The following is a 25,004-nucleotide window of genomic DNA, read 5'->3' on the forward strand; positions in this document are numbered from 1 at the left end:
TGTTCTGCCTTTTATGTTCAGTGCTGGTGTAGACTTCTGTCTTATGTAAAATACTCCACTGATGCCCTTGGTAGATTTAGAGGTTGCTCAGGGAACATTCAGGAACTGCTTGTCCTATCCTGTCTGACCCTGACCAGCTACTCTGTAGTTTGAAATTCTTGTCTACAGACTGCTCAATTAGATTTCTCAATAGTAGGGCTTTGAAAATTCTGGACCACAAAAGTTGAGCTGTTGGCTGTTCATGTCATTGCCTCTTCACAGTGGCAGCGATGTTGAAACCATTATTTATATTTATGAATAGAACATCTTCCAGTGAAAAGAGAAAATGGAGTAATCAGGAAGAACAGGCTTTAAAAATATGTAGTTTGTCCCCAGTGTTTTCTCCAAATGTGTTCTTTTCTTTTAATCAGAATTCTATCCACATATATGTATTCCGTGTTTGTATATTTAGTGGTGCTTGTTCTTCTAACCTCTGCTCATGTATACAAATAACTGTTATCAGCTCATCTGTCTTATTTGACTTAGGATAGTTATTTTCCATGATTAAATTAATAATTTCTGCTGCTATCCCTACCCCAAATACATCATAGAGTTCCTGCTTAAGAACCAACTTACTGACAAGTCAGGGTATACAGTTTTAGCAGATACACTTGCAACTTGTGTTCTGAAGCATTGCATTTGTCGGTCTTTTTCATTCTCTCTATGCACAGTATGTGAGGCAATATAGCATTTGTCTCCCAGGCAACAGCTTAACAGACCCACCATAGTTCCCTAATTTATGTCATACAGGAGATGGCTACCTACCAGTTAGGTACCCTGCAGGACTTCCAGGAAAGTCTACTGTTCTGTTATTACTGATGAACCATATTGATTTCTTAGTTCTGAAAAGTGAATCATGACTATCAACCTTGGTGCTTATGGTAATTTAGGTCAAAATAGTTTTAATTCTTTGTTGTGGGAGGCTGGCCTGTGTATCATGGAATGTTTCAGGATCCTGGCTTCTGTCTGTTGGTTGCTAGTCAAGCATCTTCCCACTCTCCTGTAGTAACCAAAGCATCTGTAAAACTTTTTACATGTCATCTGAACTGTTATCACCCTTGGTTGAGGGCTTCTGACCTAGAAGCTGGATTACTCATCCTGTGAAGCTTTTTCTAAAACTCTCAGTGTGAAATTTGTATAGTCTTATGTTTCATGTCAAATCATTCTAAAGATATCTACAAAGTCTACAGATCACCTTTTAAAATCTTTTGTATTTAAATTAGAAACAACTTCCTTCACATATCAATCCCAGCTCCCCCTCCCTCCCCTCCTCCCCTGCCTTCCCCGCCAACCCCCCAGCCCCCACCCAATCCCCACTCAGATCCCCAGGGAGGGTGAGGCCCTCCATGGGGGATCTCCAGAGTACAGATCACCTTTTGTGTGAGATACCATCACAGATAGTCTGGCAGAAAGAGATTTGTTTGGTGCTTTGAGAGGGTTTCCTCTAACCCAGGCTGGCTCATTTTATAGCCAAAGATGACCTTGAACTGCTGATTCTCTTGCTTCCATCTCTCAAATGCTGGGGCTAAGGTTTGTGCCCAGATAACATTTATGCTAACCTATTTAGAAGGAAATTTTGGGCAGTTTGAGGGCAGGCATATTTTGTTCTCATTACCTTTCTAACTTGAGTATTTTGTGATTTGGGATAACTTAGGCCACTTTTCCTATTGTTGGTTTCATTATAAATTCATTCTGCTATTGGAAGTCTTCCTTTTTTTTTATTTTTTTTATTTTTTTATCATTTTTTATTTTAATTTTAAATAGCTTGTTTCACATGTCAATCCCAGTTCCCTCTCCCTCCCCTCTTCCCGCACCCCCCTTCCCCCCTCCCTCCCACCCTATTGCCAAATCCTTCCACATAGGGGATATCTAGAGTCTGTCATTTTACTCTTGGTAGGGTCAAGGCACTCCCCTAAGAGTCCAGGCTGAGAGAGCATCTCTCTTTGTGCTATAGGCACATGAAGACAGTTTGTATACCAGGGATAGACACTGATCCACACCTCAGGGCCCCATAGGTTGCCCAGGCCTTCTCACTGACACTCACATTTGGGGGGTCCAGATCAGTCCCATGCTGGCCTCCCCACTGTGGGTCTGGGGTCCAAGAGCACTCCCCCTGTTCAGATCAGCTGTCTCTGCTGGTTTTGCCAGCCCATTCTTTGCCAATTTGCTCATCATTCCTCTCTGTCACTGGGTTCCTTGGGTTCAGTTCAGTGATTAGTTGTGTGTTTGCCTCTGCATCCATCAGTCACACGATGAAGGCTCCCGGATGGTTATAGACATCAAGTTCATTATCAGGGATGGGCAATCAAGGAGGTCCCTCCACTATTGCTTAGCTTGCCAATTGGTGTTATCCCTTTAGATCACTCGAGGTCACTCTGGTGCCTGATCTGTCTTCGATCCTATGATTCCCTCTTCCCCCTATTCTACCCCCACCCCCTCAACTTCCTGTTCCCCCATGACCAACTCCCTTCCTCTTTACCCCCTCTATTCTTCCCAGGTCCCACTCCCCCCCACCCCTCGCCGTGTTCCCCATCCATTCAGAGGATCTTGTCTCCATCCTCTTCTCTTGGGTACTATGCATATATGCATATCTTTTAGGTTCTTTCCTGTTTCCCAGACTCTCTATCTGTGGAAGTGCAGACTGGCACTATCCTGATCCATATCTAAAATCCATATATGAGTGAGTACATACCATGTTTGTCTTTTTGCGACTGGGTTACCTCACTCAGGATGGTTTCTTCCAGTGCTATCCATTTCCCTGCGAATTTCAAGATTCCATTGTTTTTTTCTGCTGAGTAATACTCCATTGTGTAAATGTACCACATTTTCTCTATCCACTCTTCAGTTGAGGAAGTCTTCCTTTTTAAAATGTGACCACTTTGAAAATTAATTCCTACTAACAATTAAATCTGCAAATTTTTTATGGAAGGCCTCGAAGCAAAGTTCCTGCCCTTGAATAATTTTCAGTTTAGGAAAGAAACTAGTGAATGGATAGACAAATTTTGATTCCAGTTTTGTATGTTTTTGCTACTGTGAGAGTAACTAATTACAAACTTATATAATGTTTCCTTCTCAATGTGGATTATTTTTCTTTGTTAAGTACTGGCATGGTTTTCATAAACATCATAGTAGAAATTCTGGTTGTCTTCCCTAAGAAATAAGGGAATAAAATAGGATATGTGTGTTTTGATAGCTGGAGTTTGTGGTTTGCTGAGAAATCTTCCACTTGCATTTGTTCTTTAACCATGAAATGATGCTGTTATCCCTAGAGAAATGTCAGTAGTCAGATTGATCTCCTGGCAACCAGTTGGTTCTTCGATAACTTAGCAAGTCATTATCTCCCAACTTGCCATTTAATACTCCTACATTTCTTATATTGGCAATTAAATACTTGGGTTAGAAACTCTAGATATCAGTATTTTTTCCAACTGCTTTTTCAGTTACTTGTGTAAAAAGTGACATTTGTATAAAGTCACCCTCCAATCTGCTGTGACAGAATAACAGTAATGACAATTATTGTTTCTCCTAACTTTCAGGCTTAAAATCTATTCTTGTTCTTTTCCTTTTTCTTTATTTCTTTTGTTGGAACATGGGGTCTCATTTGTCCAGGTTGGCCTCCTAGAACTCAGCATGTAGCCAAGGATGACCTTGCCTTCTGATTGATCAACCTGCCTCCACCTCCTGAATGCTGGAATTGCAGATGTGTACCACTGCACCCAGTTTTATATGATGCTAGGGACAGAACCAAGGCTTCCTGCATACTACATAAGCCCTTTACCAACCAAGCTATATTCATAACCCCCGGATTCTGCCCTGGACAGTTAAGACATAAGGAAAATCAAGATGCTTCCAAACCCTGCTTATCACAGGGGAAGTAACTAAGACAACATTTTATGCATATGCAATGGATGAGGATAAAAGGAGGTATTGCCAAAATCAAAAGTAAAAAGAATAACACCATCCATCAAGGAAAACCCAAAGCATAAATTGATTTTTGCATAGTAGACTTGAAAGCAGCATTTAATGTTGAGCATAAAGTCACACTGGGTATGGACGAAACAAAATGTGTGAAGTTTTATGTATGTAAGTAATCTATAAGGATTATTTCAATCCTTTGAATGCCATCATGGTTTTTATTTAGAATACATCATCAAAATAGTACCCACTCATGCATTTTCTCTGTCTCTGTCTTATCTCTCTGTCTCTTTGTTTCTTCTCTCTCTTCTTGCGCACGTGCGTGCGTGCGTGTGTGTGTGTGTGTGTGTGTGTGTGTGTAGAATGATCAAAATGCAATTTCAGATTTCAGTTGGGTTTTAACTTCAGTTTTGTTAGATCTTTTTAGAAGCTAGGCTGGTTTTTAATTCCTTCTTCTTTGTTGCCAGACCAAAGCAGAGGCAATATACCATGGGGACAGAGAGTAGTGTTGTTATAAAAATGAAAGATGGAAACAGAATGCGAATCTGAACCCCCATATCTTGTCTTCAGTGCTGTCAGTTGGCATTGGTGAACAGTTTTAGGAGCCAAAATGATGGCTCGTGTATCTTGAGAGCGGGGAAGAATGTTGAGAATTTCCAACCCTTAAGAATCTATAGTATTTTGAAAGAGCACAGTCTACTGCTTCCCTTGGTAATTCACACTAATGCTTTAACAACTTTCAGCACTGGGAAATTCTTCCGCGTGAGTTACAGCCTAAATTCTTCATGCTGCTTAAGCCTGTTTCTTCTTGTTCAGTCCCCAGTGGAGGGATAGAACAGCTGGTCATAGGTCCCTATGCAAGAGCCGTCCACATAATTGAAAACTGTTATTACATCGCCATTTCAGCCACCCTTCCTTGCTTGTTCTTTCCCTTTCTCCTTCTGTTTTCATGGCTAAATAATCCCATTTGCCTTTAGCGGTTCTTAGGTCTTTCAAACCCGTTAATTATTGTTGTACCTTTATGTCAAGACTCCTCTAAGTTCTGGGTTAGTTGTAGCCAAAAGAATTACACTTTTTTGTTTTTAATTTAATACTATTACTAATTTATTGAGGCTTATATACCATGTATTTTGATCATATTTACCCCTTCCTCTAATTCACAGATCCATCCAACATCTCTCTGTGAGTTCCCAACTTATTATCCCTTTATTATAGCTCTGACTGACCTTGAACTAATTGTGTAGAACAGATTGGCTTTTGCCTCCCAGTTGCTGAAATTAAAGGCACGCATAGCCAAATTTAGCCTCTTGAGGAAAAATAAGCTGCCAGGACCATTTTGTATTGCCTTTAGATGTGGGGCCATCCATTGGAGCATGGGTCACCTACCAGAAGTCACACCCTTAAAAAACCTGAGTGTCCACAACTGCATTTTAATGGAAAATATATTTTCATATGGTATATTCAGATCAATCTTCTGATTCTTTCAACCTGCCCGGCTTCACCTTCTTTGTTTCTCTCTTTAGAAAACAAGCAGTTAACAAAAACAGATTGATATAAAACAAAGAAAAAGTACAAGAGAAACACATACACACACAATACACACACAGAGAGAAAATCCATAAAGACACAGAATCCAAAACCATATTATGCAAGCAAAAGAACAGTAAGATAAAGAGTGCCCAAACAAAATATGAGACAAAAAATGTACTACTATCTAGTTTGATTCATATTAGCTATCTACTGCTGGGCATGATACCCAGTGAGACTTCCTTGGAGACAATTGATTTTTCCTTTACAAACAGTTGGCAATTGAAGATAGCTTTTGGTTAGGGATCGGGGCTTGTGTCCACTTACCCTCTCAGACCTAGGACACTATGCAGGGCCTGTGCATCATGCCATAGTCTCTGTGGGTTCATATGTGTGCCAGTCATGTTGTGTTTAGAAGGCACTGTTTTTTGGTGTCTTCCATGCCCATTGTCTCTTGCATTCTATCCACTTTCTCTTCTACAAAGTTACTGGAGCCCTGAGGAAAGAAATCTGATGGCTATATGTCATTTTGTTCCAATGTCTTTCTCTCTGCACACTGTCCAGTTGTGGGTATCTGTATTTGTTCTTATCTACTACAGGATGAAGCTTCTCTGATAATGGTTGAACTAGATACTCATCTTTGAGTATGGCAGAAGGTTGTCAAGAAGTATTTTATTGCTACATTACTTTAGCAGAATAGTATATGTTTTTCTCGTAGGTCCATGGTCTGTCTAGTCTCAGGTACTTGGTCAATCAAGAAATTTCATGCCTGGGTTTCATTTCATGGCCTAAGCCTTAAATCCAATCAGATAGTGACTTATTACTCCCACAAGCTTTGTACCACTATTGCATTCACATATCTTGGGTGCAGGTTACCATTGTAGACCTAAGGGTTTGTCTCTGGGTTTGTGTTTAACTTTTTCCTCTGGTAGTGTTCAGAGTGCCTTCCAATCCCACAATCATTTGTCAGTAGGGAGAAAGGCTCTAGTAGACACCACCTTGACTTGTGGAAGTGTTGTCTTCAGCAATAGGACTTTGCCATCAGTTTTTGAAAAGCAACCGATAGCCTTGGCAAAAGTCTAACTTGTTTGGGGGTGTCCATGGGATCCCTTGACCAGCAATTCTGATAGATGTAACCCATTTCTGAAACTGGGTGTTTCACTTAATAGTAAAAGATGTGGAGTTTGGGACTTTCCCTCCTCCATTACTTGGTGATGCCATTTAGATTCTCTTCATATATGTATATACTTTAAGAAGCTTCTACAATAGTAGGTTTCAATATGACCACTCAAATAACCCTTGGTGTTAGTTGTCCCTCTCCATATTCTCCCCGTTTCCTCCCTCTTCCCACCCCTCTCCCTTTTTAATGATCCATTTCAGTCTCTCCATAACTATCTATTCTATTTTCCTTTCTTCTAAAGACCCTCTGCTTTCCCCACTCCCTTACAATATAGATAATCTCTGTGGTTACACAGATTGTAGCATGCCTATTGAAGTCTAATAACAAACATCCATACATAAGAGATTATATACATATAAACATAAGTCAGATCAAATATATAGGTCCTGATTAAGTATCAGTAAATTCATACCAATAAATAGTAATGAGTTAGTAATGCTTTTCAATTTACCACTTTTCTGTAATGGTTTGTCTCCTGGCTAGAAAGGGTTATTTTGCTAAAGTTGGTTTCTAGACCAGTGGAGCAAGAGATTGTTATAGGACATATTGTAGCTGAGTACTTGGCAGTTCTTTTGACAAAGTCTCTTATATCTTTGTGTGATAGAGTAATGTGTGCAGCAGAAAATAGATGATATTATTGGGAAGAGTTCAACAACCAGAGAGGACAGAATCCCAGGTTATGTTAAACTTGTAGGCTTTCTCAGTGTGTCTTAATGTTTGCCCTTGGTCTATTCAAGGCTTTCAGCAGTAAACTTCATTTCTTCCTGAGTCCCTCCCTCCCTCCCTTCCTCTCTCCTGCCTTCCCTCTCTGTCTCTCTGTCTCTCTGTCTCTCTGTCTCTCTCTCTCTCTCTGTCTCTCTCTCTCTCTCTCTCTGTCTTTCTCCCTGTATTTTGTGAAATTATTTGTCTAAATAGCCCTGGTTGTCCTGAAAATCACTATGTAGACCAGGCTGGCCTTGAACTCACAGAGATGCACCTACCTCTGCCGCCCAAGTGCTGGCACCAACTTATGCTTGGTTTCACCAGTAACTTTTCAATGTGAAGAGAGAACACTTACTTTGAAATATGAAAAGCCCTAAGGTGGGAATGGCTAATTTATTGTTGTCAGGATTCTTAAATGAATGAAAGGTTACAATGGACTCAAACTAACAGGAAAATTCTTGGAACATGTAAAAGGAAAGATATCCCGATAAGATAAGTATAGAGTGAAAGAACTATGGATAACAGAAGAGAACCACATTACCTACAATGTATTGTATTAGTCACAGACCTTGTGAACTAGAAGTGAATAAAGTTCTTGGGGTCACTGATTTATAAATGGGGAAAATTTGAGGTCAAACAAAGTTTGACATATTTTTCCCTGATAACCTTCATTTTTATTATGTTAAAGTGTTAAGCATTTTAAAGTGTTAAGTGTTTTAAGAGGTGGGTGAAAAGTAAAATTATATTTATTAATCCTTAATTTTTTAACCTAGTTTTCACAAAGCATTTTGCTGGATGTACTGGAAAACACTGACCCAGAGGTTTGAATTGAGTAGAAATTGTAGGGAAGACCAAATAAAAGTGATCCATTACCCAGTACAGAACAACAGAGCTATCATTCCAAGTAGAAATTATTTGAGTAATTGTTTCTGAAGGATATTGACAAACTGAAACATGCGGCATGAAGAAATAAAAGTAACATAGATGAAGAGGTAGGGCCAAATACAGAAGATCTGATAAAAATTGACAGGACTGTGTAGAGTTAGCATGTATGAAGCCCTGGGTTTGATAGAAGCTTCCAGTGAGTTGAATGATACTGGGAATGATAATCTCAGCAAACATGCTTCTTGCCAAATGCCAAATACTGACCTAGATACCTTTCAGTTTGATAACTCAGGTAATCTTAAAACAGCCCTGTGAAGCAGATAATGTTAAAATTTTCATTTCATAACAGAGGAAGATTAAGGCATATAACTAAAGATATTTTCCCAAGATTGCATGGACAGTGAGTAGCAAAATTGAGGCTTGGATTTGAGGGCTATGAATATACAGCTTTGCTTGTTTGCTGTGATTTCAGTTCAGTATGATGCAACAGTTTTGACTGAGGTCCATTACACAGATGTTCAAGGTCACCCTTTCAGAATGTTTGCCTTCTCACCTGGGTGGTACTTAGATAGTGGCTGTGCGAACACACTGGCACTGGTTAGGAGAGTTTGGACACTCAAACAGTGCCATGGTGCCAGTGCAAAAGAGTGAACTGACTTGCATTATCTCTTTCATTTTTACATTCAATGATTCCTTTACAGTTTGTCTGTGATGACTCTCACATAGAGAAAAGAGATTGGCAGGTGTTTTGGATCAGTGGTTTGAAATGATAACCATTTTGGAACAAGGAAATCCAAGGTTAAACAGTCGTTATTTTGGTGTTAAATTTGTCATTGGTAGTAAGTAAGGACTAGAGTACTGCTGGAGTGCTCAGTGTTACACAGTTAAAACGAAGTCTCAGTCCAAATCTAGTTGCCTTTCTGTGATGGAAATGTAAAGTCCTTCACTGGGAGTCAATGAAAAGGAATTCCTGCAGAAAGAAAAAAGAAGCAGTAGTTCTTGAGGTGTTTACCCCTTTCTTTTAGATTTAAATCAGTAAACACTTGGCACTTTCTTTTAAATTTAAATCAGTAAACACTTTGCACTTTCAGCTAACTATTACATATTTGTGCCAAAAATTAGAGGTAAATCTGGTCTCATTCTACTGTGTATTTCTGCATTATCTTTAAACCAATTTCTTGGTTTTGTTTTGTTAGACGGGGTAGATGGTAAGGGGACATAAGCAGGGGAAAGAACCTTCCAGAGAAACCATGGTTCTTGCTACTCTTTCTTTTTGATTTATTGCCTAAAAAAATGAATACCTTCTTATTATCTCACCATCTCTTGTTGAATTGTAGTCCAAATTCCCTCTCCCTTTTCTTTTCCCAGGCCAATAATAAACCTGAAATTGAAGCAGCCCTCTTCCTTGACTGGATGCGCCTGGAACCCCAGTCTATGGTGTGGCTGCCTGTTTTGCACAGAGTGGCTGCTGCAGAAACTGCCAAGCACCAGGCTAAGTGTAACATCTGCAAGGAGTGTCCAATCATTGGATTCAGGTATTAGGTTTCAACAAAATAATCTCATCATCCTTCAGGTTTTCACGACTCGGTCTTTTGTCTCCTGTGTCAGTTGCTGTTAGTTTGCTCCTTTCCAAAGTGGGAGAGAAAGTGATGATGCTAAAGCATCGATCAGTGCTGTCATTCAGCTGATCACAGGGTTATTTTGGTGGACCTGACTCATTAGGCAGATGCCCCTTTCCACCTTCACTCTTCAGCTCTTCACAACCACATTTTTGGTTGGGCAAGAGTGAGGACCCGTCTCCACAGAGGTATTTGTTTGTCAAGGGTACCCAGATGAACTGTACCTCCTGCTTCCTGGAACGAAAACATTTTTACCCTTGTTTTCTTTTTTCATGGCCTTTTCTGTTTATAGAAATCCTCCAAGAATCAGTTCTAAGACGAAGAGTTGATTCTATTCTGGGAAGACGCATCCTGGTAGCTCAGTTTCTTTCTCACTTGGCAGCACTTCTTTTTACCCCTTAAGTAACAAGAATTGTTGCAGGCATCTTAGAACTTTCTCCTTTTTCTTTGAATCTGATTCTCTTCTTTCCATAATATCCTGTTGAAATTCTAGGGGAATAAAGGTATGCAAGCAAATGAGATTCACAAAGCAGCTAAAAACAGAAAATGTTCCTTATAAATGTAAAGGTGAGAGAGATAGGAAATAGCACCCTATTATTTTGGTATTCTTAAATGACATGGAAAACAATTGACTCATTTGGAGAAGTAGGTTATTTTTAAATAAACTAATCTAATAATAATCCCAAGTCCTAATTCTGAAATGATGATGCATTTAAACATCTGGATCAATATGAGCCTTTCCATAGCAAAAATAATCAACAGGATTATACACTAGCTATGGAGCTTATGTCCCTTCCTAATTCATCTAGCAGCCAAAGTAAATGCTGGTTTCTAGTTGTGCTTAAATGTGTTTTATGACTTTATTCCCTATTTTTTTATTTTACTGTTGTTTTTCCTTGTGTACTTCATGCAGCTTTTCAAAAAAGCTTTGGAGGTTTCTAAGGCCTAGTAAGACAGGCTCTTACAAAATACACCTTTTTTCCTTACTGGTTTCGGGCAGATTAGGATGATACTACAGGGGCTGAGAGGCTCGGAGGGGAGCTGCAGGTGACTGCATTCCATTCCTTATCTTCCTGAGCCAGCTTCCTGAGCCAGTGGGATTTGTGTACAACAGAGGGAAATTTTATAAAATCAAAAAGGGCCATGCTTTGGAGGACCTAAGAGAGGGCTTTTTTTAACCTTTAATTCTTTTGCCCTTATCAAATTAGATTATTTTAAGAATCAACACTTCTCTTTTTTCTTTATCCCCTCTGAAATGATGGTTGAGATCTAAAAAATGCTAGCTTTTCTTCCCACTTTCCCATATGTGACATCAAGAATATGTTTATCTGAATTGGCTGAGGCTCTTATCTGAGAAGGCAAAAATCAGGACTGAAACAAGTATATAGTAATCGTGACTGAAGGAAAATGTACCAATTAGTACTTAGAAATTAGAAAATCTTTGATTTAACCCAATGTTGTCATTGGCTTTTTTTGGTGTCATTTCTGGATAGTATGGTGAGGAATTTCTGGAGAGAAGAAACTGTCCAGTTGACATGAAGATGAATCATGCCAGCAAATTACAGAGTATATAATTCAAGGATGGGTTATTTTAACTGGAGTTACTATTTAGATTTCTTATGAGTAACTTTATTTTTGTAATTTTGTGATAATAATTATTATTATTATAAACTCTTGTCTCTTTGATGAATAGGTAGCATCAGTATGTCAATGGTTCACTTTGAAGTTCTTTGAAAGTTGAGTATTTGGTCTTTAAAAGACTGGGAGTTTGCCCATACTTTTCTACATAATCTGCAAGAGTTCCAATGTAGTTTAAATAAGAGTTGAGATTTTCATTCTTTCTTCCATATGTTTATGGGATAATCTTTCTGCCAAAATGTCTTGATATTGTAGGAAAGGCACCAGAGAAGTCCGGCGGTAGAAGTTAATTGCTCTACTATACAGGACTAATGAATGCTACTTTCTGTTTTTACAACTGACAGTGTGGTAGAGGGTTTTCTAGAGTGTTACTTGGGAATATGATCTAAAGAAATGCATTAGTAGTTTTTTTTTCTGTTCTTTATCAGGTACAGAAGTCTAAAGCACTTTAATTATGACATCTGCCAAAGCTGCTTTTTTTCTGGTCGAGTTGCAAAGGGCCATAAAATGCACTACCCCATGGTAGAATATTGTACTCCGGTAAGTCAATGACTTCTTGACATGAGTTCATTTACCTGAAAGGAATTCTAGATTTGGATATTGCAAGTCATGTTTCATTCTGGGTTTTGCTTTTTTTTTTGTTTTTGTTCTTCTGTTTTATTTTTAAGTTCCACCACCCTATGTGTGTACCTGGTAGGTCCTAATACACATCAGAGGTGATTGATCCTCAATAAATATCTCTGAATGCCTTAGTTTTTCTCCTTCTGGCATAGTTGTAGGGAGGACATGCCACATTTCTTCAGTACAACCTTAGCAATTACATAGGGAAGACTGAAGGTCTTGGACATGTTAAATATGGAGAAGAGTGGCACGTGTATTCCTCAAAGTGAATACCATACCACATTCTATCTTTGTTGCTTACCTTAGTTTTGTTACATATTAACAACTGACAGTTGAAAAATGTGTTTTATATGTATAATAATACTTAATAACTCATTTACATTGCAAGTAAACACCTCTTAAATGGCTTTGTGTACAATAGTTAGTGTTATTATTATTATGATTATTATTATTATGATGATTATGATTATTTTGAGGTGTTGGGTTTTTTTTGAGTTTTTTTGTTGTTGTTGTCGTGGGTTTTTTTTTTTTGAGTCAGGGTTTCTTTGTGTAGCCCTAAGTGTCCTGGAATTTACTTCATAGACCAGGCTGTCCACAAAATGAGAGATCCTCCTGCCTCTATCTCCAAGTGCTGGGATTAAAGGCGTGAGCCACCACTGCCCAGCAGGTATTGTTACTTTTATCCCCCTTTGAACTTCCTGAAGTTAGAATGACTTCCCAAGTTTCTATAAGTAAGAAGTAGAGAAACTTCTAGCATGTCTGAGGAAAACATTACTAGCTACTAGGATTTGAGAAAAGTCCTAGTGAGATGGCAAGGCCGGAGGCTCAATGCTCACACTGAGGCACGGAAAGTGTGCATGATTGCACCTGGCAGCTTATCTGGGATGTTCCCACTCAGGCACCAGCCTGGGTTTTAGAAATCAAAATCTGTATTTTAGCAAGATTTACAGGGACTACGCTCTCCTTTAGGGCATGGATTTCATCTGTCACCAGGTGATTCTTCCAATCTTTAACTGTTTTCCTCACTAATTATTCCTCTTATAAAGGTAGTCAGTGCTGGAGAGTGCACCATGTTATGAATTGTCTGATTTCAATTGTGAACTCGGATATTGATGTCAATTAGTTTACCAAACACTGAAAAGTATAGGAAAAGTTGAAGTTAACCTTAAGTCTTCTATAAACTATCACTCAGAAAATAGTTAGGTAACCTGATTACTTTATTGTCCTTGATGTTTACTTATCTTTGCGTGTGTATATGTGTTTCTAGTGTGTGTGTTTGTCGCGGGGTAGACAAGGGGTTAAAGATTATTGTTTTTCTCTACCCTATTTTATGAGACACAGTCTCTACCAGAACCCAGAAGTCACAGATCACTGCCTTCTGCAGTGCTAGGGTTACAGATGGGTACCACCATTTTATGTGGCTGCTGGGGATCCAAACTCATGCTTATGTGGCAAGCCCTTGGCCAACTGTACTAGTTCCTCAACCTTTAATGTCCCCCCCTTTTTTTTTTACCACTGATACATGTTTTACAGACATAAATAACTCACCCAAGTTAGTAAAGTTTGATTCCATGGTCTTGGCTCATACTTTCCATATTCGCCTGTTTCCGAACCAAGTGCCACGAGGGCGAAGATCAGGTGGCCATTTGTTCTTAAATGGCACTCTCCTAAAGTTGCTCTCATCATGATTTCCCTTTTAGACTACATCTGGAGAAGATGTCCGTGACTTCGCCAAGGTACTAAAAAACAAATTTCGAACCAAAAGGTATTTTGCGAAGCATCCCCGAATGGGCTACCTGCCAGTGCAGACTGTGTTAGAGGGGGACAACATGGAAACGTGAGTAATGGGGGAAACAAAGCCGACTCATTTGATCCATATTTGATCCCCTCCCAGCCAAATACCCTCCTTCACTCCCAAATGCAAACAGTCTCTTAAAGTTTCTCTTTCCATTTACTTCAGCTGAAAAAAATACAAAAAGCTGATGTTCAGTTTCATTTTCCCTTGACAACTATCTTTTCCAAAAATCCACCTTGATCTTACAGGAAGAAAAAAAATACTGTAGTCCAAAATGCATGATAAGATTTTTAAGAAATATGGGACTGTTTACAGATGAGTGATGACAATATTTCATCTTGAGTTTCTTCCCTCACAAATCAGTGGACATGTGTCTCTTTTGTATCTAATTGTGTGGTCATATCTAGTCACTCTTTTCCACTTGAGAGAAACATCCAGTCCCAGGAATTGTTTTCACAGTAAGTAGAACTGAGTCTATTGGTCAATTGGATAATGTCTTTGCCTCCTGTAAACTTACTCCTTATATTTCCCTGTACTTTGATCGCAGTCACACAGCTACTTGTTTTGCTTTTCATTCACTTTTATTCAGTTTTATTTGGCTGTTGCTTTCCATGATTCATACATAATTTGGTTAGATTTTATTTGTTTCTTTTGACCTTTCAATAATTTCTGTTGCGGCCTAGTTTGCTTGTGTCTCTTTTCACCACCTCATTTTTTTGTTTTGCAGTCCCGTTACTCTGATCAACTTCTGGCCAGTAGACTCTGTGTGAGTACTTTTGCTAAGGGTGCTGCTAATACCAACATTCACTTGCTTGATTTCTATGTAAATTTATTTTTTTTGTTTTGTTTAAAGACATTTTAATTTCCTATTTTTTTCTCACTAAGGCCTTGAGAGTGCCACCTGTCACAGCTTACAGAGACTCTGGGTAGGGCTACAGGACTCTCTGCTGAAGTTGTAGCCAGCAGAAATCCTGGCCTGAGTGCTAATAAAAATGAAAAGAATTCTGCATGTTTTAGCTGCCTTCCTGGAAGACATGTTTATATTTCAGACATTCCTTTACATATAGGCAAGAAAGAGCTTGCTGTTTGAGTAATAGCATTTGGAAGTCATGTTTCTAGAAGGGTGATGGTTTGTTCCTTGGAAACAGTTATCACTGGACTAGTAAAAATCAGCAGAGGTGATTTTAGAGGATAACACTGAGTTTGGTTGATTAATTTTAGTGAAGTGTATGGATGTTTTCAAAAATTAAGTTATGCCATGCTGTTTGACAAATTTTCCCAAATGTAAGATTCAGACTTTTGAACTAAATGCATTTTTATCTCCTCTCTAAAATACTCACCTCATAAACAGTTATGCCTTTAAGCATGGAGAGAGTACACTATAGTCTGTTACTACTACCACTGTTTATTAATGCTACTAATATTAGATAATAATACACAAATGATTTATTTTAGTTTATATTGTTAGAGAACTATTTTGGAGCTAGGTATTGTAGTAGGCCCAACTAGTCCTGGCTATTTAAGAGGTTAGGGCAGGAGAACTGCTTGAGTGAGCCCAGGAGTTTGAGATAAGCTTGATCACCATAGTGAGACCACTTTTAATAACAAAACCTATGAAATATTTTAGAGACCATTGATGTATACATTAGCAAAAAGTATGCCTACATAAAAGCTATGTAGTGTTTTCATAATAGTTTTGATGTTTTACAGTATGCTTTATCAAATTAAAGTTTTGTAGCTCTATCCTGTAACAAGGACAAATAAGTAATTTCAAAAAATGGCTTATGTAAGAGTTTAATTTATTTAATTTTTATAGTATCTCACTGTATAATCTAATTGAATCTAAATAATGTTTCTTTCAAAGGATATAAAGACGAATATAAGCTATTAGTTGAGATATATTTTAGGTTCTTATTATCAAAAGGAAGTAGACTTTCTTTTTATATCTTACATTATTGTGCTATTTTAATTTTGAGATATCATACTTACAAATAGTTCATTGTCTCTTTTCTTTATTCCTAATGTTTAGACAATGTAAGAAGTCTAATTCTTAGACAATGTAGGAAGTTACTAGATTCAGTTATGGTTTATGTGTGGTGGTAATTGTTTTCCCCAACCTGGCTATTCTGTGTGTAGATGTTAGAAGCCTTTCTAACTAAGATATTGTGAAACATGATCTACTAAAGTCCTGAGATGGTCAAATAGATAGATTTACTATATTAGAGGAAGTTTAACCAGGGAAGAAGTCTGAAAAGTTAGGATTCAGAAGAAGTTTTTTAATGCTTGACTGAAAGTAACAGAAAACAGTTCCTTGAATGGAATGGAGAAGATACAATATAAGTTCATAAGAAATTATCCCAGTCAGGTTAAAATAACTTCCTTCAACTAGAGGGTGCTTGTCTTTTGTAACAACTAAAACATACTCGTTGGTTGCCTTTTTATGAAAAGTTGGCTAGATTACTAAAAAATAGTGGGAAGTTCTACCTTGAAGGAAGAAAACAAACCCAGCATGCTAGTCTGTATTTTCTTTAATACTGTAATTGTATTAGTTTGTATTCATGCTTTTCTGATAAGATAGAAAAAACTATTGTGAAGCTGTCCTATTCAAGCAGAATTAGGTACTAACATGTTTTCTTTTGTAAACGTCGATTTGGTAGTAACATCTTATGATAATAGTGGTATTTCCTCTATTTAATGTGGAGCGCAGACTTGGAAAGCTTCCAGGGATAGAGAGCTTTTGTTTTTTTCTTGTATCTGCTAGAGTATTTTAAACTGAATCCAGGATAGGCCTTCATTTTGTTTATCCACACGCGAGTCGGGCTAGCAATGGTCTTGGAGCTCCTCTATTTTGAAATCTACATCAATGAGAACTTACTCAAGGAATTTTGCATGCATGCATATGATGGCATTGTCCAAATGGATTCTTAGAGCTAATCAGAAATTATCCAACTTGGTACATTGCTCTGTATTTTCAAAGCAGGAAGCAGGAGCCATATTATTATCTTCTTCTGAATGTGTTTTTGGAGGCTTTATACTTAGGTCCTACTTTTAGAGTCAGTTTTACTAAATCTTGGTTTCGAAATTACGTTGACCAACATGTTCTTTTGGCTTGTTATCTGGTTTAGCGAATGCCTCTTGTACCTTTTCAGATTACTATTATAAATTCATGTGCTTATGCATGCTGCACTAGGTGCTATGTACATTAATAGAAAAAATAATGTGACATTATCCTCGAGGCTAAGAATTAAAGCTCCGTGTAATACTTTTATGTAAGATTACATTAATTTACTTTGGATTTACATGTCCACTTCTGGTGTAGTTTTGCTTCAAGATCTTGTGTTTGCTTTCTTTTAACTGTACACTACCACTGTATCAACTATTATAAGGGAAAATACTGCTAATATATTTTCCTTGATGATAGGCTTTAGCTTATAATATATATGTATATAATTGAAGGACTGCTCTATTTCCGAACATAATACTTACAAGCCAAACGATCCAAGCATAAAATTGTCTTTATTTGCAGTGAAGATTTCAAAACAAAACTTTATAGTTTTCTAGTAATAAATTATTTCAAAGTTCTATAAAAATAACAGATTAACTCTCCAAAAATATAGTGAAGATTCACTTGGGAAATTTTGGATCTGACTATTAAGTTGAATAATTGTCTCGTTTGTTTTCACATGAAAATGTAAACGTATTTTAAACTTGACCTAGAAAATATTGGTCTCATATTTTACACTTGACCTCCACAATATAAGACCTTTATCTCTCAGGGAATGCTTCCGTTGCCCTGGTCATTTGTTTAACTGTTTGTAATTATCTTACCACAACATTTCTTGTTGAAAAATAGAAATTTGTAGCACATTTTCTATCCAAACCTAGTAGTATGTATTCATACACATACAGAAATACAAGAAACAATCAAACACTTTCCTTTTCATGTTCAAAGCAAGTCTTTGAATGCTGTTTCGGGTTAGGCTAGAGCTCAGGACTCACTGAGTATATTACTGCTGGATTTTGAGTTGATGCATTTCTTTACCTAAGTCTTTTCTGTGTCAGGAAGGAAGTGGAAGAGACCTTTTATCCTCTTCTAATAAACACCATATAAATAACCAAATAAATAAAAAAGTGGTTTTTGAAACAATTTTTTTGGTGAGGTTAATCCAAAGGATACAAAAATTTCCAAAATAATGAATAGATCCGATATGAATATGAAAAACGTTAACGCCACCAAAATCCTAGCCTGTCTCCTGAACAAAGTTGTGTTTTGATCTTGCCTCGTGCTCACTCTTTTCTCTTGGTTTTCCCATCCAGATTTGTGAGCACACTATAGCCTCAGTAAGAATTATTATAGATCCCACTGAATTTAGTTATTATTTTAAAAAAGACATTTACATGAGCTTGAGCCATTCAATTTTTTCTATAACATACTAGCATAATACTGCGGTTAAACTGGTAGATAGATACCTTCTGTAGACGTGTTCATACACAGAATTTTAAGAAGTACTAGAATAGAGTAGCTTCATTGGAACCAAAATCATTGACTGTAAATATATTAAGGAAACACAGTTTCCATTCAACTCCAAAATGCTAATCAATGTCATAGATGTGTGTAAGCTGTTTCCAGCTTTAAACCACATAGTAATAAGACAACCTCAGCATTCTAATATATGAAAATTCATAAGCTAAGAGGGTTTAACGCTATGTAGAACCCCCATACTTTTTGTGTAACTGAATCATTCTAGAGAGATTTTCTTTCATCCTTATGACTTGTAAGGAAAAACAGAAATCATCTCTCAAATCTCGATTTAAAATACTTGATGCTGTCTTATATACAGGAGCACCTACATGTGTGTATTATCCATAGGCTTGGACAAAAGTCATTCTAAGCCATATCTATAACATGAGTGTGTGGTGGGGTCTTTTCTCCATTAATGGATGGTATCGATGACTAATCACATTTTCTGCCTTATAGGCCTGCCTCGTCCCCTCAGCTTTCACATGATGATACTCATTCACGCATTGAACATTATGCTAGCAGGTATGAGACTAGTTGAATGTTAGGCAAATATTGATTGAAATAACTAACCAAGGAAAGCTAACCTATAATAATTTTAAACAAATATTTTCTTTATTCCTCAATCCTTTCTGATTTCTACTAATCAACTTGCCCTCTAACGTGCATGCCATTCTACTGCATGTAGGTTTCAGATACCAACAACAGCATGGGCCCAGAACAATCCTATTTAACCCTGGTCTTTCAACATTTCTGGTAGCTTTGTTGTATTTTATATTCTGTACACATTTGCTAAATTGGCTTGTAAGTCCTCTAACCTCCTAAAGAAAGTACTAGACTAGATATTAATCTGTGGAGAAATGATACTGTGTTACCTAAACAATATGAAAGCACTGGCCTTGTATTTGTGCTTCATTTACTTGATGTACTTTAAGAAGATAACAACTTTCCTAATTCTTGGACCTTTCTGTACCACTTTCTTTGTATATGAGATAACTTTTATTCCTAAACACTGAACTATTATATCTTGTGCTTGTTAAAAAGTCTATTCAACTTTTCCTGATTGTCAAAAGACTTTATTATTAAACTGGTCACAGAACACATAGAACACTTACTGTGAATCCATCCCTTATCAGCATCCTGACTACTGGACATGCTCATCCGTTGTTTCAAGCATTAACTAGCTATATACATCTATCATCAGTGAAAGGCATTGATTGTCTTAAAAGACAAGGGGTAGTGTAAGGTGTGGATTTGCTCTTAGGGAAGATTTTCTTCAGAAAAAAAAGACTGGTTCTCAGTGAAAGGAAGATTGATCTGGGGTAAAAAAATCTCAAGCAACACACCAAAAATACAGCTTCCCATAGTTTTTACATTAAAAGGGCATTTTAAATTAAAAGCTACTAACTAGCTGCTTCAACTGGTTAAAAACACACACGCATCCTTTGACTTGAGGGATTCCTTTTTCTTTAGTATACAGGAATGTTCGAATAGGTCTTGAATAGATTCTAAGAAGTCACATAAGTTTTAATGAGCTTTTACGTTTTTTATCAGGCTAGCAGAAATGGAAAACAGCAATGGATCTTATCTAAATGATAGCATCTCTCCTAATGAGAGCATGTAAGTATCCCATCTCTTTTTACAAAATGTTCCTGACAATTAAATTGCTTGGAGGGATTCAGAGGTAGGACAGTATAGGATATAGTAATTAGCATCATATTCATTTGATCTTTCAAAGAGCCATTCATTGACTTTTTTTCTTCAGTTCTTAAAACCTGGCACAGAATGAGCTCATACAAATACAAGCATTAATTCAGAATTGCAAAAAGTTTGCTTTACATACATTTATTTAATATCATATGATCACAAATTGCTGATTCCAAACATTTATATAGAAGACTAATCTTTGACCACCCTGGAATAAGGAATAAAATGACATTTGAAAGTAATATCTAAGTAGGATTTTCTCCACTCACAGGAAGTGGAAATGTGATCTTGATATAGAATTTTTATTCCCATATACTAAGTTAGGTTGGCATTTTCTTCATTGGATTGTTGTGGTTTCACATCATATAATAAGGCAGTCTTGTGAAGTGCTCCCAGATTAGGAAAGACAAGCACAGGTCTTAGTTTGTCAGTGAAGTGGTGAGCCAGCTTGGTCAAACTTTAAGAAGGAGATGCATATCTGTTACAAATGGCCAAAAACCCACATAGCTCCAAAACAGAACATCAACAACAGGTTGGGGTAGTGTTCGTAGTAAAGAACACAGAGAAATATTATCATGATCCAAGTAGATATTGATTAGGGAGGAAGAGAAGTGAGGGTATGGAGGTAATAGAGGCCCCACAAACTGGATAAATAACATGGAGAGAATAAATTTAGTCAAAGTGCAGTGATGCATTTAGTTTGATAAGATAATGGTTTAACTCTGGATCTTGGAGAATAGGCAAATAGAAGCATGGTAAAGTTATCCTATGGGAACCCAGTGTCTTGGTCAGATGAGAAAGGGACCTTCATAAGGATTAAGTCAAAGGAAATTGTATGAAAGTGGGATTTCTATATAATTATGGAATTTTTAATAAGAGAGAAGTCAACACCCAGTCATTTGCTTCAAACAAATACCCTTATCCCAATTAAAACTGTGATGCCATTATGTGGTCTTAGAACAGGAACACGAGTAGCTAAAGAACCATCTCAATAGAAAGGTTTAAATGATTTGCTTCTTTGGCTTCCTCACTTTTTATTACAGATGCTCTACCACTTGCACATTAATTTAGACTGTATCCATGTGACAGTCTCTGGCAATCCTAGAGCTGCCAGAGACACGAAGAAGAAAACTTAACTACAATTATAGGTTACACTTCAATGTGGGAAGTTCTAGCAATAAAATTTCAGAAAACTTTAGGAGGGTAGTGATAAATTAGCTATTTCATAAAGCCATGATTGTTTTATTTTAAAACAAAATTCAGCTTTAGCTCATTCTGAGGACATGCAATTCATTTTCACTCTGTTGTTTAGCAAAATATCATGTTATTTAGGAAATTTTGATGAATCAGCTGATTTCATTTAAATGTTTCTTTTTAGTGCCAATAATAACCATAATATTCACTATCATTATTTTTGTGATGATGAGAATTGATCTCAGGGCTTTATGCATGCTAGGCAAGTCTCTGCAATGTATCCCAACCCTACAATAATTAGTTAATCAATAACGTCTCCAGCACTTATCTGATTTCATGGACCAAAACTGGAAGCCATGAGAATATTTTTCTAAAGATCCGATGTCTTAAAACTGAGAACTAGGTGGATATGGCATGTTGGGCATGAAGACACATGCCTGTAACCCTAGCAATCAGGAGGCTGAGACCAAAGGGTTGCAATTTTCAGGCCAGCCTGGGCTATACATAAATTCCCATTTGAAAAACAAAATTAAGTGGGTATGCAAAAGGTAGTATGCATGCATCATTTTAATGATATGTGACCAGAAACAAAGAGCTTAAGTGTCTCATTAAGAAGAAAATGTAGTTCCAAGGACTTGGAGGTAAAATGGAGTTTTCAAAAACTTAGAGCACTTCGTTCTTAAGGTGATTTCTCCTGAGTGTTATTAGAAAGTTCCTTCTTTCCAGGAGACTCCAACGATCTCTCAGAATATGCTATCCCCCTGCCACTCAATAAAAATAACACTTAACATTCAGTCTGAGGAATGAGTTGTTCTTATCCTCTTTAAATCAGTCACCTTAATGTCTCCACCCCCTCAATTGTTGTGCTTATATCTAATCAATAATTAAAGCAACCACAGGTTAGTTATTCTAATCATGCCACCTCTGAAACCTAGAAGTTAAAATTAGCTGGCCAAAGCAGGACTTTCCAGCTTTTGCCTTCCACTGAAGATATTATTTACTATTTTAAGAACTGTGTTTCCCTCCTCCCCACCCAGTCAGTATCAGTAGCATGGCTAATGGACAGATTATCTTGATAGGCTTAGTAGCAAAAGCATTAAATGGCCATTGTTTGTTTAAAATACTTATTAGTTAATAAAAGACTAAACTTAATATAGACTCCAAGTATTTCTGTAATTCTACCTTTCATTTAACTGTGTAAATAGACCAGTAAGTTTCACATGGATTTTTGAAAAAGAAACATTGTAAGCTGTCCATCGATAGAGTGATAGAGCAAGCGTGCCCTCTCTCGAGAGTACCTAAATATCTTTAGAATAGGGGAACAAAATGTCTAATTGTTGAGAGCAAAGAAATGTTTCTATTTTCAAATACACACCTGAGGCCCTGACCACAAAACAAAATAAGGGGGGTGGAAAAACCAAAACCTTTGATTTTATTTTCCAGAGATGATGAACATTTGTTAATCCAGCATTACTGCCAAAGTTTGAACCAGGACTCCCCCCTGAGCCAACCTCGTAGTCCTGCCCAGATCTTGATTTCCTTAGAGAGTGAGGAAAGAGGGGAGCTAGAGAGAATCCTAGCAGATCTTGAGGAAGAAAACAGGTGAGTTTTCTTTGTAGCTTTGTCATTGGTAAGCAGAGCGCATACACTTGCACACAGGGAAAAGTGCCAGGGATCTTCACTTAGTCATTTGATGTCTAACTGTTTGCTAAAATAATCTGTTTAGCTCCTTTTGCAGATTCACTTCTTTTTGTCTGAAAGAAGAAAACGAATGCCATGTAGCATGATTAATAACTCCTAATTTAGGTGTGAAGGGGTTAATGCTAATGGGCGAATTGGGTTTGTTGCATGTGTTCTATAGGTTTTGCTGTATTTGTATTTGAGAACAGAATTTGAGAAAAAAAGCAAGCAATTTCATTCATGGTAATTTAAAATTTACATTTGTTTGGCCATATTACCACCAACATCTAAGGAAGTAGATTCATTGGCTTTGCCATATTTAGGAACAGTATTTCCTCTTATTTTTCATCATGAAGTACAGAAGTAACTGCTTTTGTTCATCTTCATAGCAGATTAAACAGTTCCGTGTTAGCCATTACCTTTAAAAAAGTGCAATTGTTGAAAGAGAAATTGTTGAAAAAGAAAAAGCCAAAAGAAAATTCATGATGACCAGAGCAGTAAAACTGCAAGTATCTGGAGTACTGTGTGGTGTCAGGGTAATACAAGTCAGTAGCCTCTATCTTTTGTTTTACATTTACAATGTCACAGATACCTTGGTTAAGGGAACCTTTTCACATAATTTGCTATAATCACAGTGTGGCCTGCTTCAGACAGTGCCAGCAGGCAAGTCTATAGAGGCCAGGCTGCTCAAATTTGTAGCATTTAAGTACCTTCATCTCTTTCCATTAGCCCAAGGCAGCAAGACCTCTTAATCTAGACAACATATGATGTTTGAGAACCAGTGCCCTGAGGGAGAATGTCACCTTAGCATGAAAAAGCAGAGTGCCATTCATCTCATCCCTTCTGCTGCTACTATTCGCCTTTCAGCTCATAATACCCCTGACCTCTGGCCATAGCTCTTTATCAATTTGACTTCCCTTGAGCTCCTTGCCTGTTTTCTCAATAAATCCTCTACACTGACTAGTTGTGTATCTTTCCAGAACCAAGATCTATCATGGCATTCTGACTTTATTGGATTTCTGTATCTTGAAAGAATACTTCTCAGTAGGCCATTCAAACCTTCCACTGTTTTCTCTTAACTTGCTTTTGTCAACTTCACTTTCTTCTGTACGGACCATGCTGTTGTAGCCAGTATTTTTAATTTGTTTTCATCTACTTTCTGGGTCATTTTCAAGCTTTCTCTCAGCCTATATCACTTTAACTTTTGCCCAGAGAACTTCTTGACAGTTCGTGTTTTTATCCATCACTGTCTGTATCTCCTTCAAATGAGTCCTGACCATTCCGGGATCAACATCTTGTTCCTATAGTAGTACCTACTGCAATGATAATTCACTACTGTCAAAGTGTTTGATGAATATTATGCTTGTAGTATATAAACATAAGAATATAGCAAGGAGATCACATGACCACCTGTAAAGATGTAATATTGTAAATTTGTGGAGAGAAGATTAACGATAGCTTTATTTTGGTAGCTGTATTTGTAAAAGTGGGAATGCAAACAACCAAGATCCCTCTTCTTCTATTTTATTGGCAACAGTCCCTAATAATAATTAGAAATAATGACTAGAAGTCATTCATATTAAATCTTTATCAAAATCAAAAGGGAAGAAAATATTGGGATTTTTTCTATACATAAAATTTGATATTGCTGAAGAGTAAGTGCATTTTCTAGTACATTATCATTACCATTATTTACTGAAACATGTTTTAGCTCATTAGTCAGGATCTGTGTCTTGCTGGTGGGTTGCACATACTCCCTCCATGCCATGGTAACTAGGTCAATGAGTGTTGGGAAAGAATAGTGATTACACTCATTTATGTATCATTTTATCATTTTTAGAGCACTGTTTATGGTACTGGGAACTGAACCCATGACCTCATGCATGCTAAGAACCAACTCTGCAACTGAGAAACACTACCAGATCCTCATTTTGAAAGGGCTTTAATGTATTTTAGAACGTTTCATCTTTCTAAAAACTGTAC

At 37.3% G+C, this 25,004-nt stretch overlaps 1 protein-coding gene across 14 annotated transcripts in view; it reads left to right on the plus strand.

Moving 5' to 3' along the window:
- Positions 1-25,004, plus strand: part of Dmd (dystrophin) — a 2,157,616-nt gene that overhangs the window by 2,082,414 nt on the left and 50,198 nt on the right. For 9 of the 14 annotated variants that reach the window (XM_040744180.1, XM_040744181.1, XM_021232985.2 and 6 more), the window contains 7 exons: positions 9,617-9,783; positions 11,934-12,045; positions 13,827-13,963; positions 14,649-14,687; positions 18,900-18,965; positions 19,995-20,060; positions 22,785-22,943. In XM_040744180.1, the coding sequence (XP_040600114.1) occupies positions 9,617-9,783; positions 11,934-12,045; positions 13,827-13,963; positions 14,649-14,687; positions 18,900-18,965; positions 19,995-20,060; positions 22,785-22,943 (746 nt within the window). The remainder of the gene's footprint in view (positions 1-9,616; positions 9,784-11,933; positions 12,046-13,826; positions 13,964-14,648; positions 14,688-18,899; positions 18,966-19,994; positions 20,061-22,784; positions 22,944-25,004) is intronic. The other 5 variants (XM_021232986.2, XM_013120531.3, XM_005080051.4 and 2 more) reach the window with 2 other exon arrangements.

The sequence above is a fragment of the Mesocricetus auratus genome, unplaced genomic scaffold (assembly GCF_017639785.1).
Source record: "Mesocricetus auratus isolate SY011 unplaced genomic scaffold, BCM_Maur_2.0 Super-Scaffold_100003, whole genome shotgun sequence".
Classification (NCBI taxonomy): Eukaryota; Metazoa; Chordata; class Mammalia; order Rodentia; family Cricetidae; genus Mesocricetus; species Mesocricetus auratus.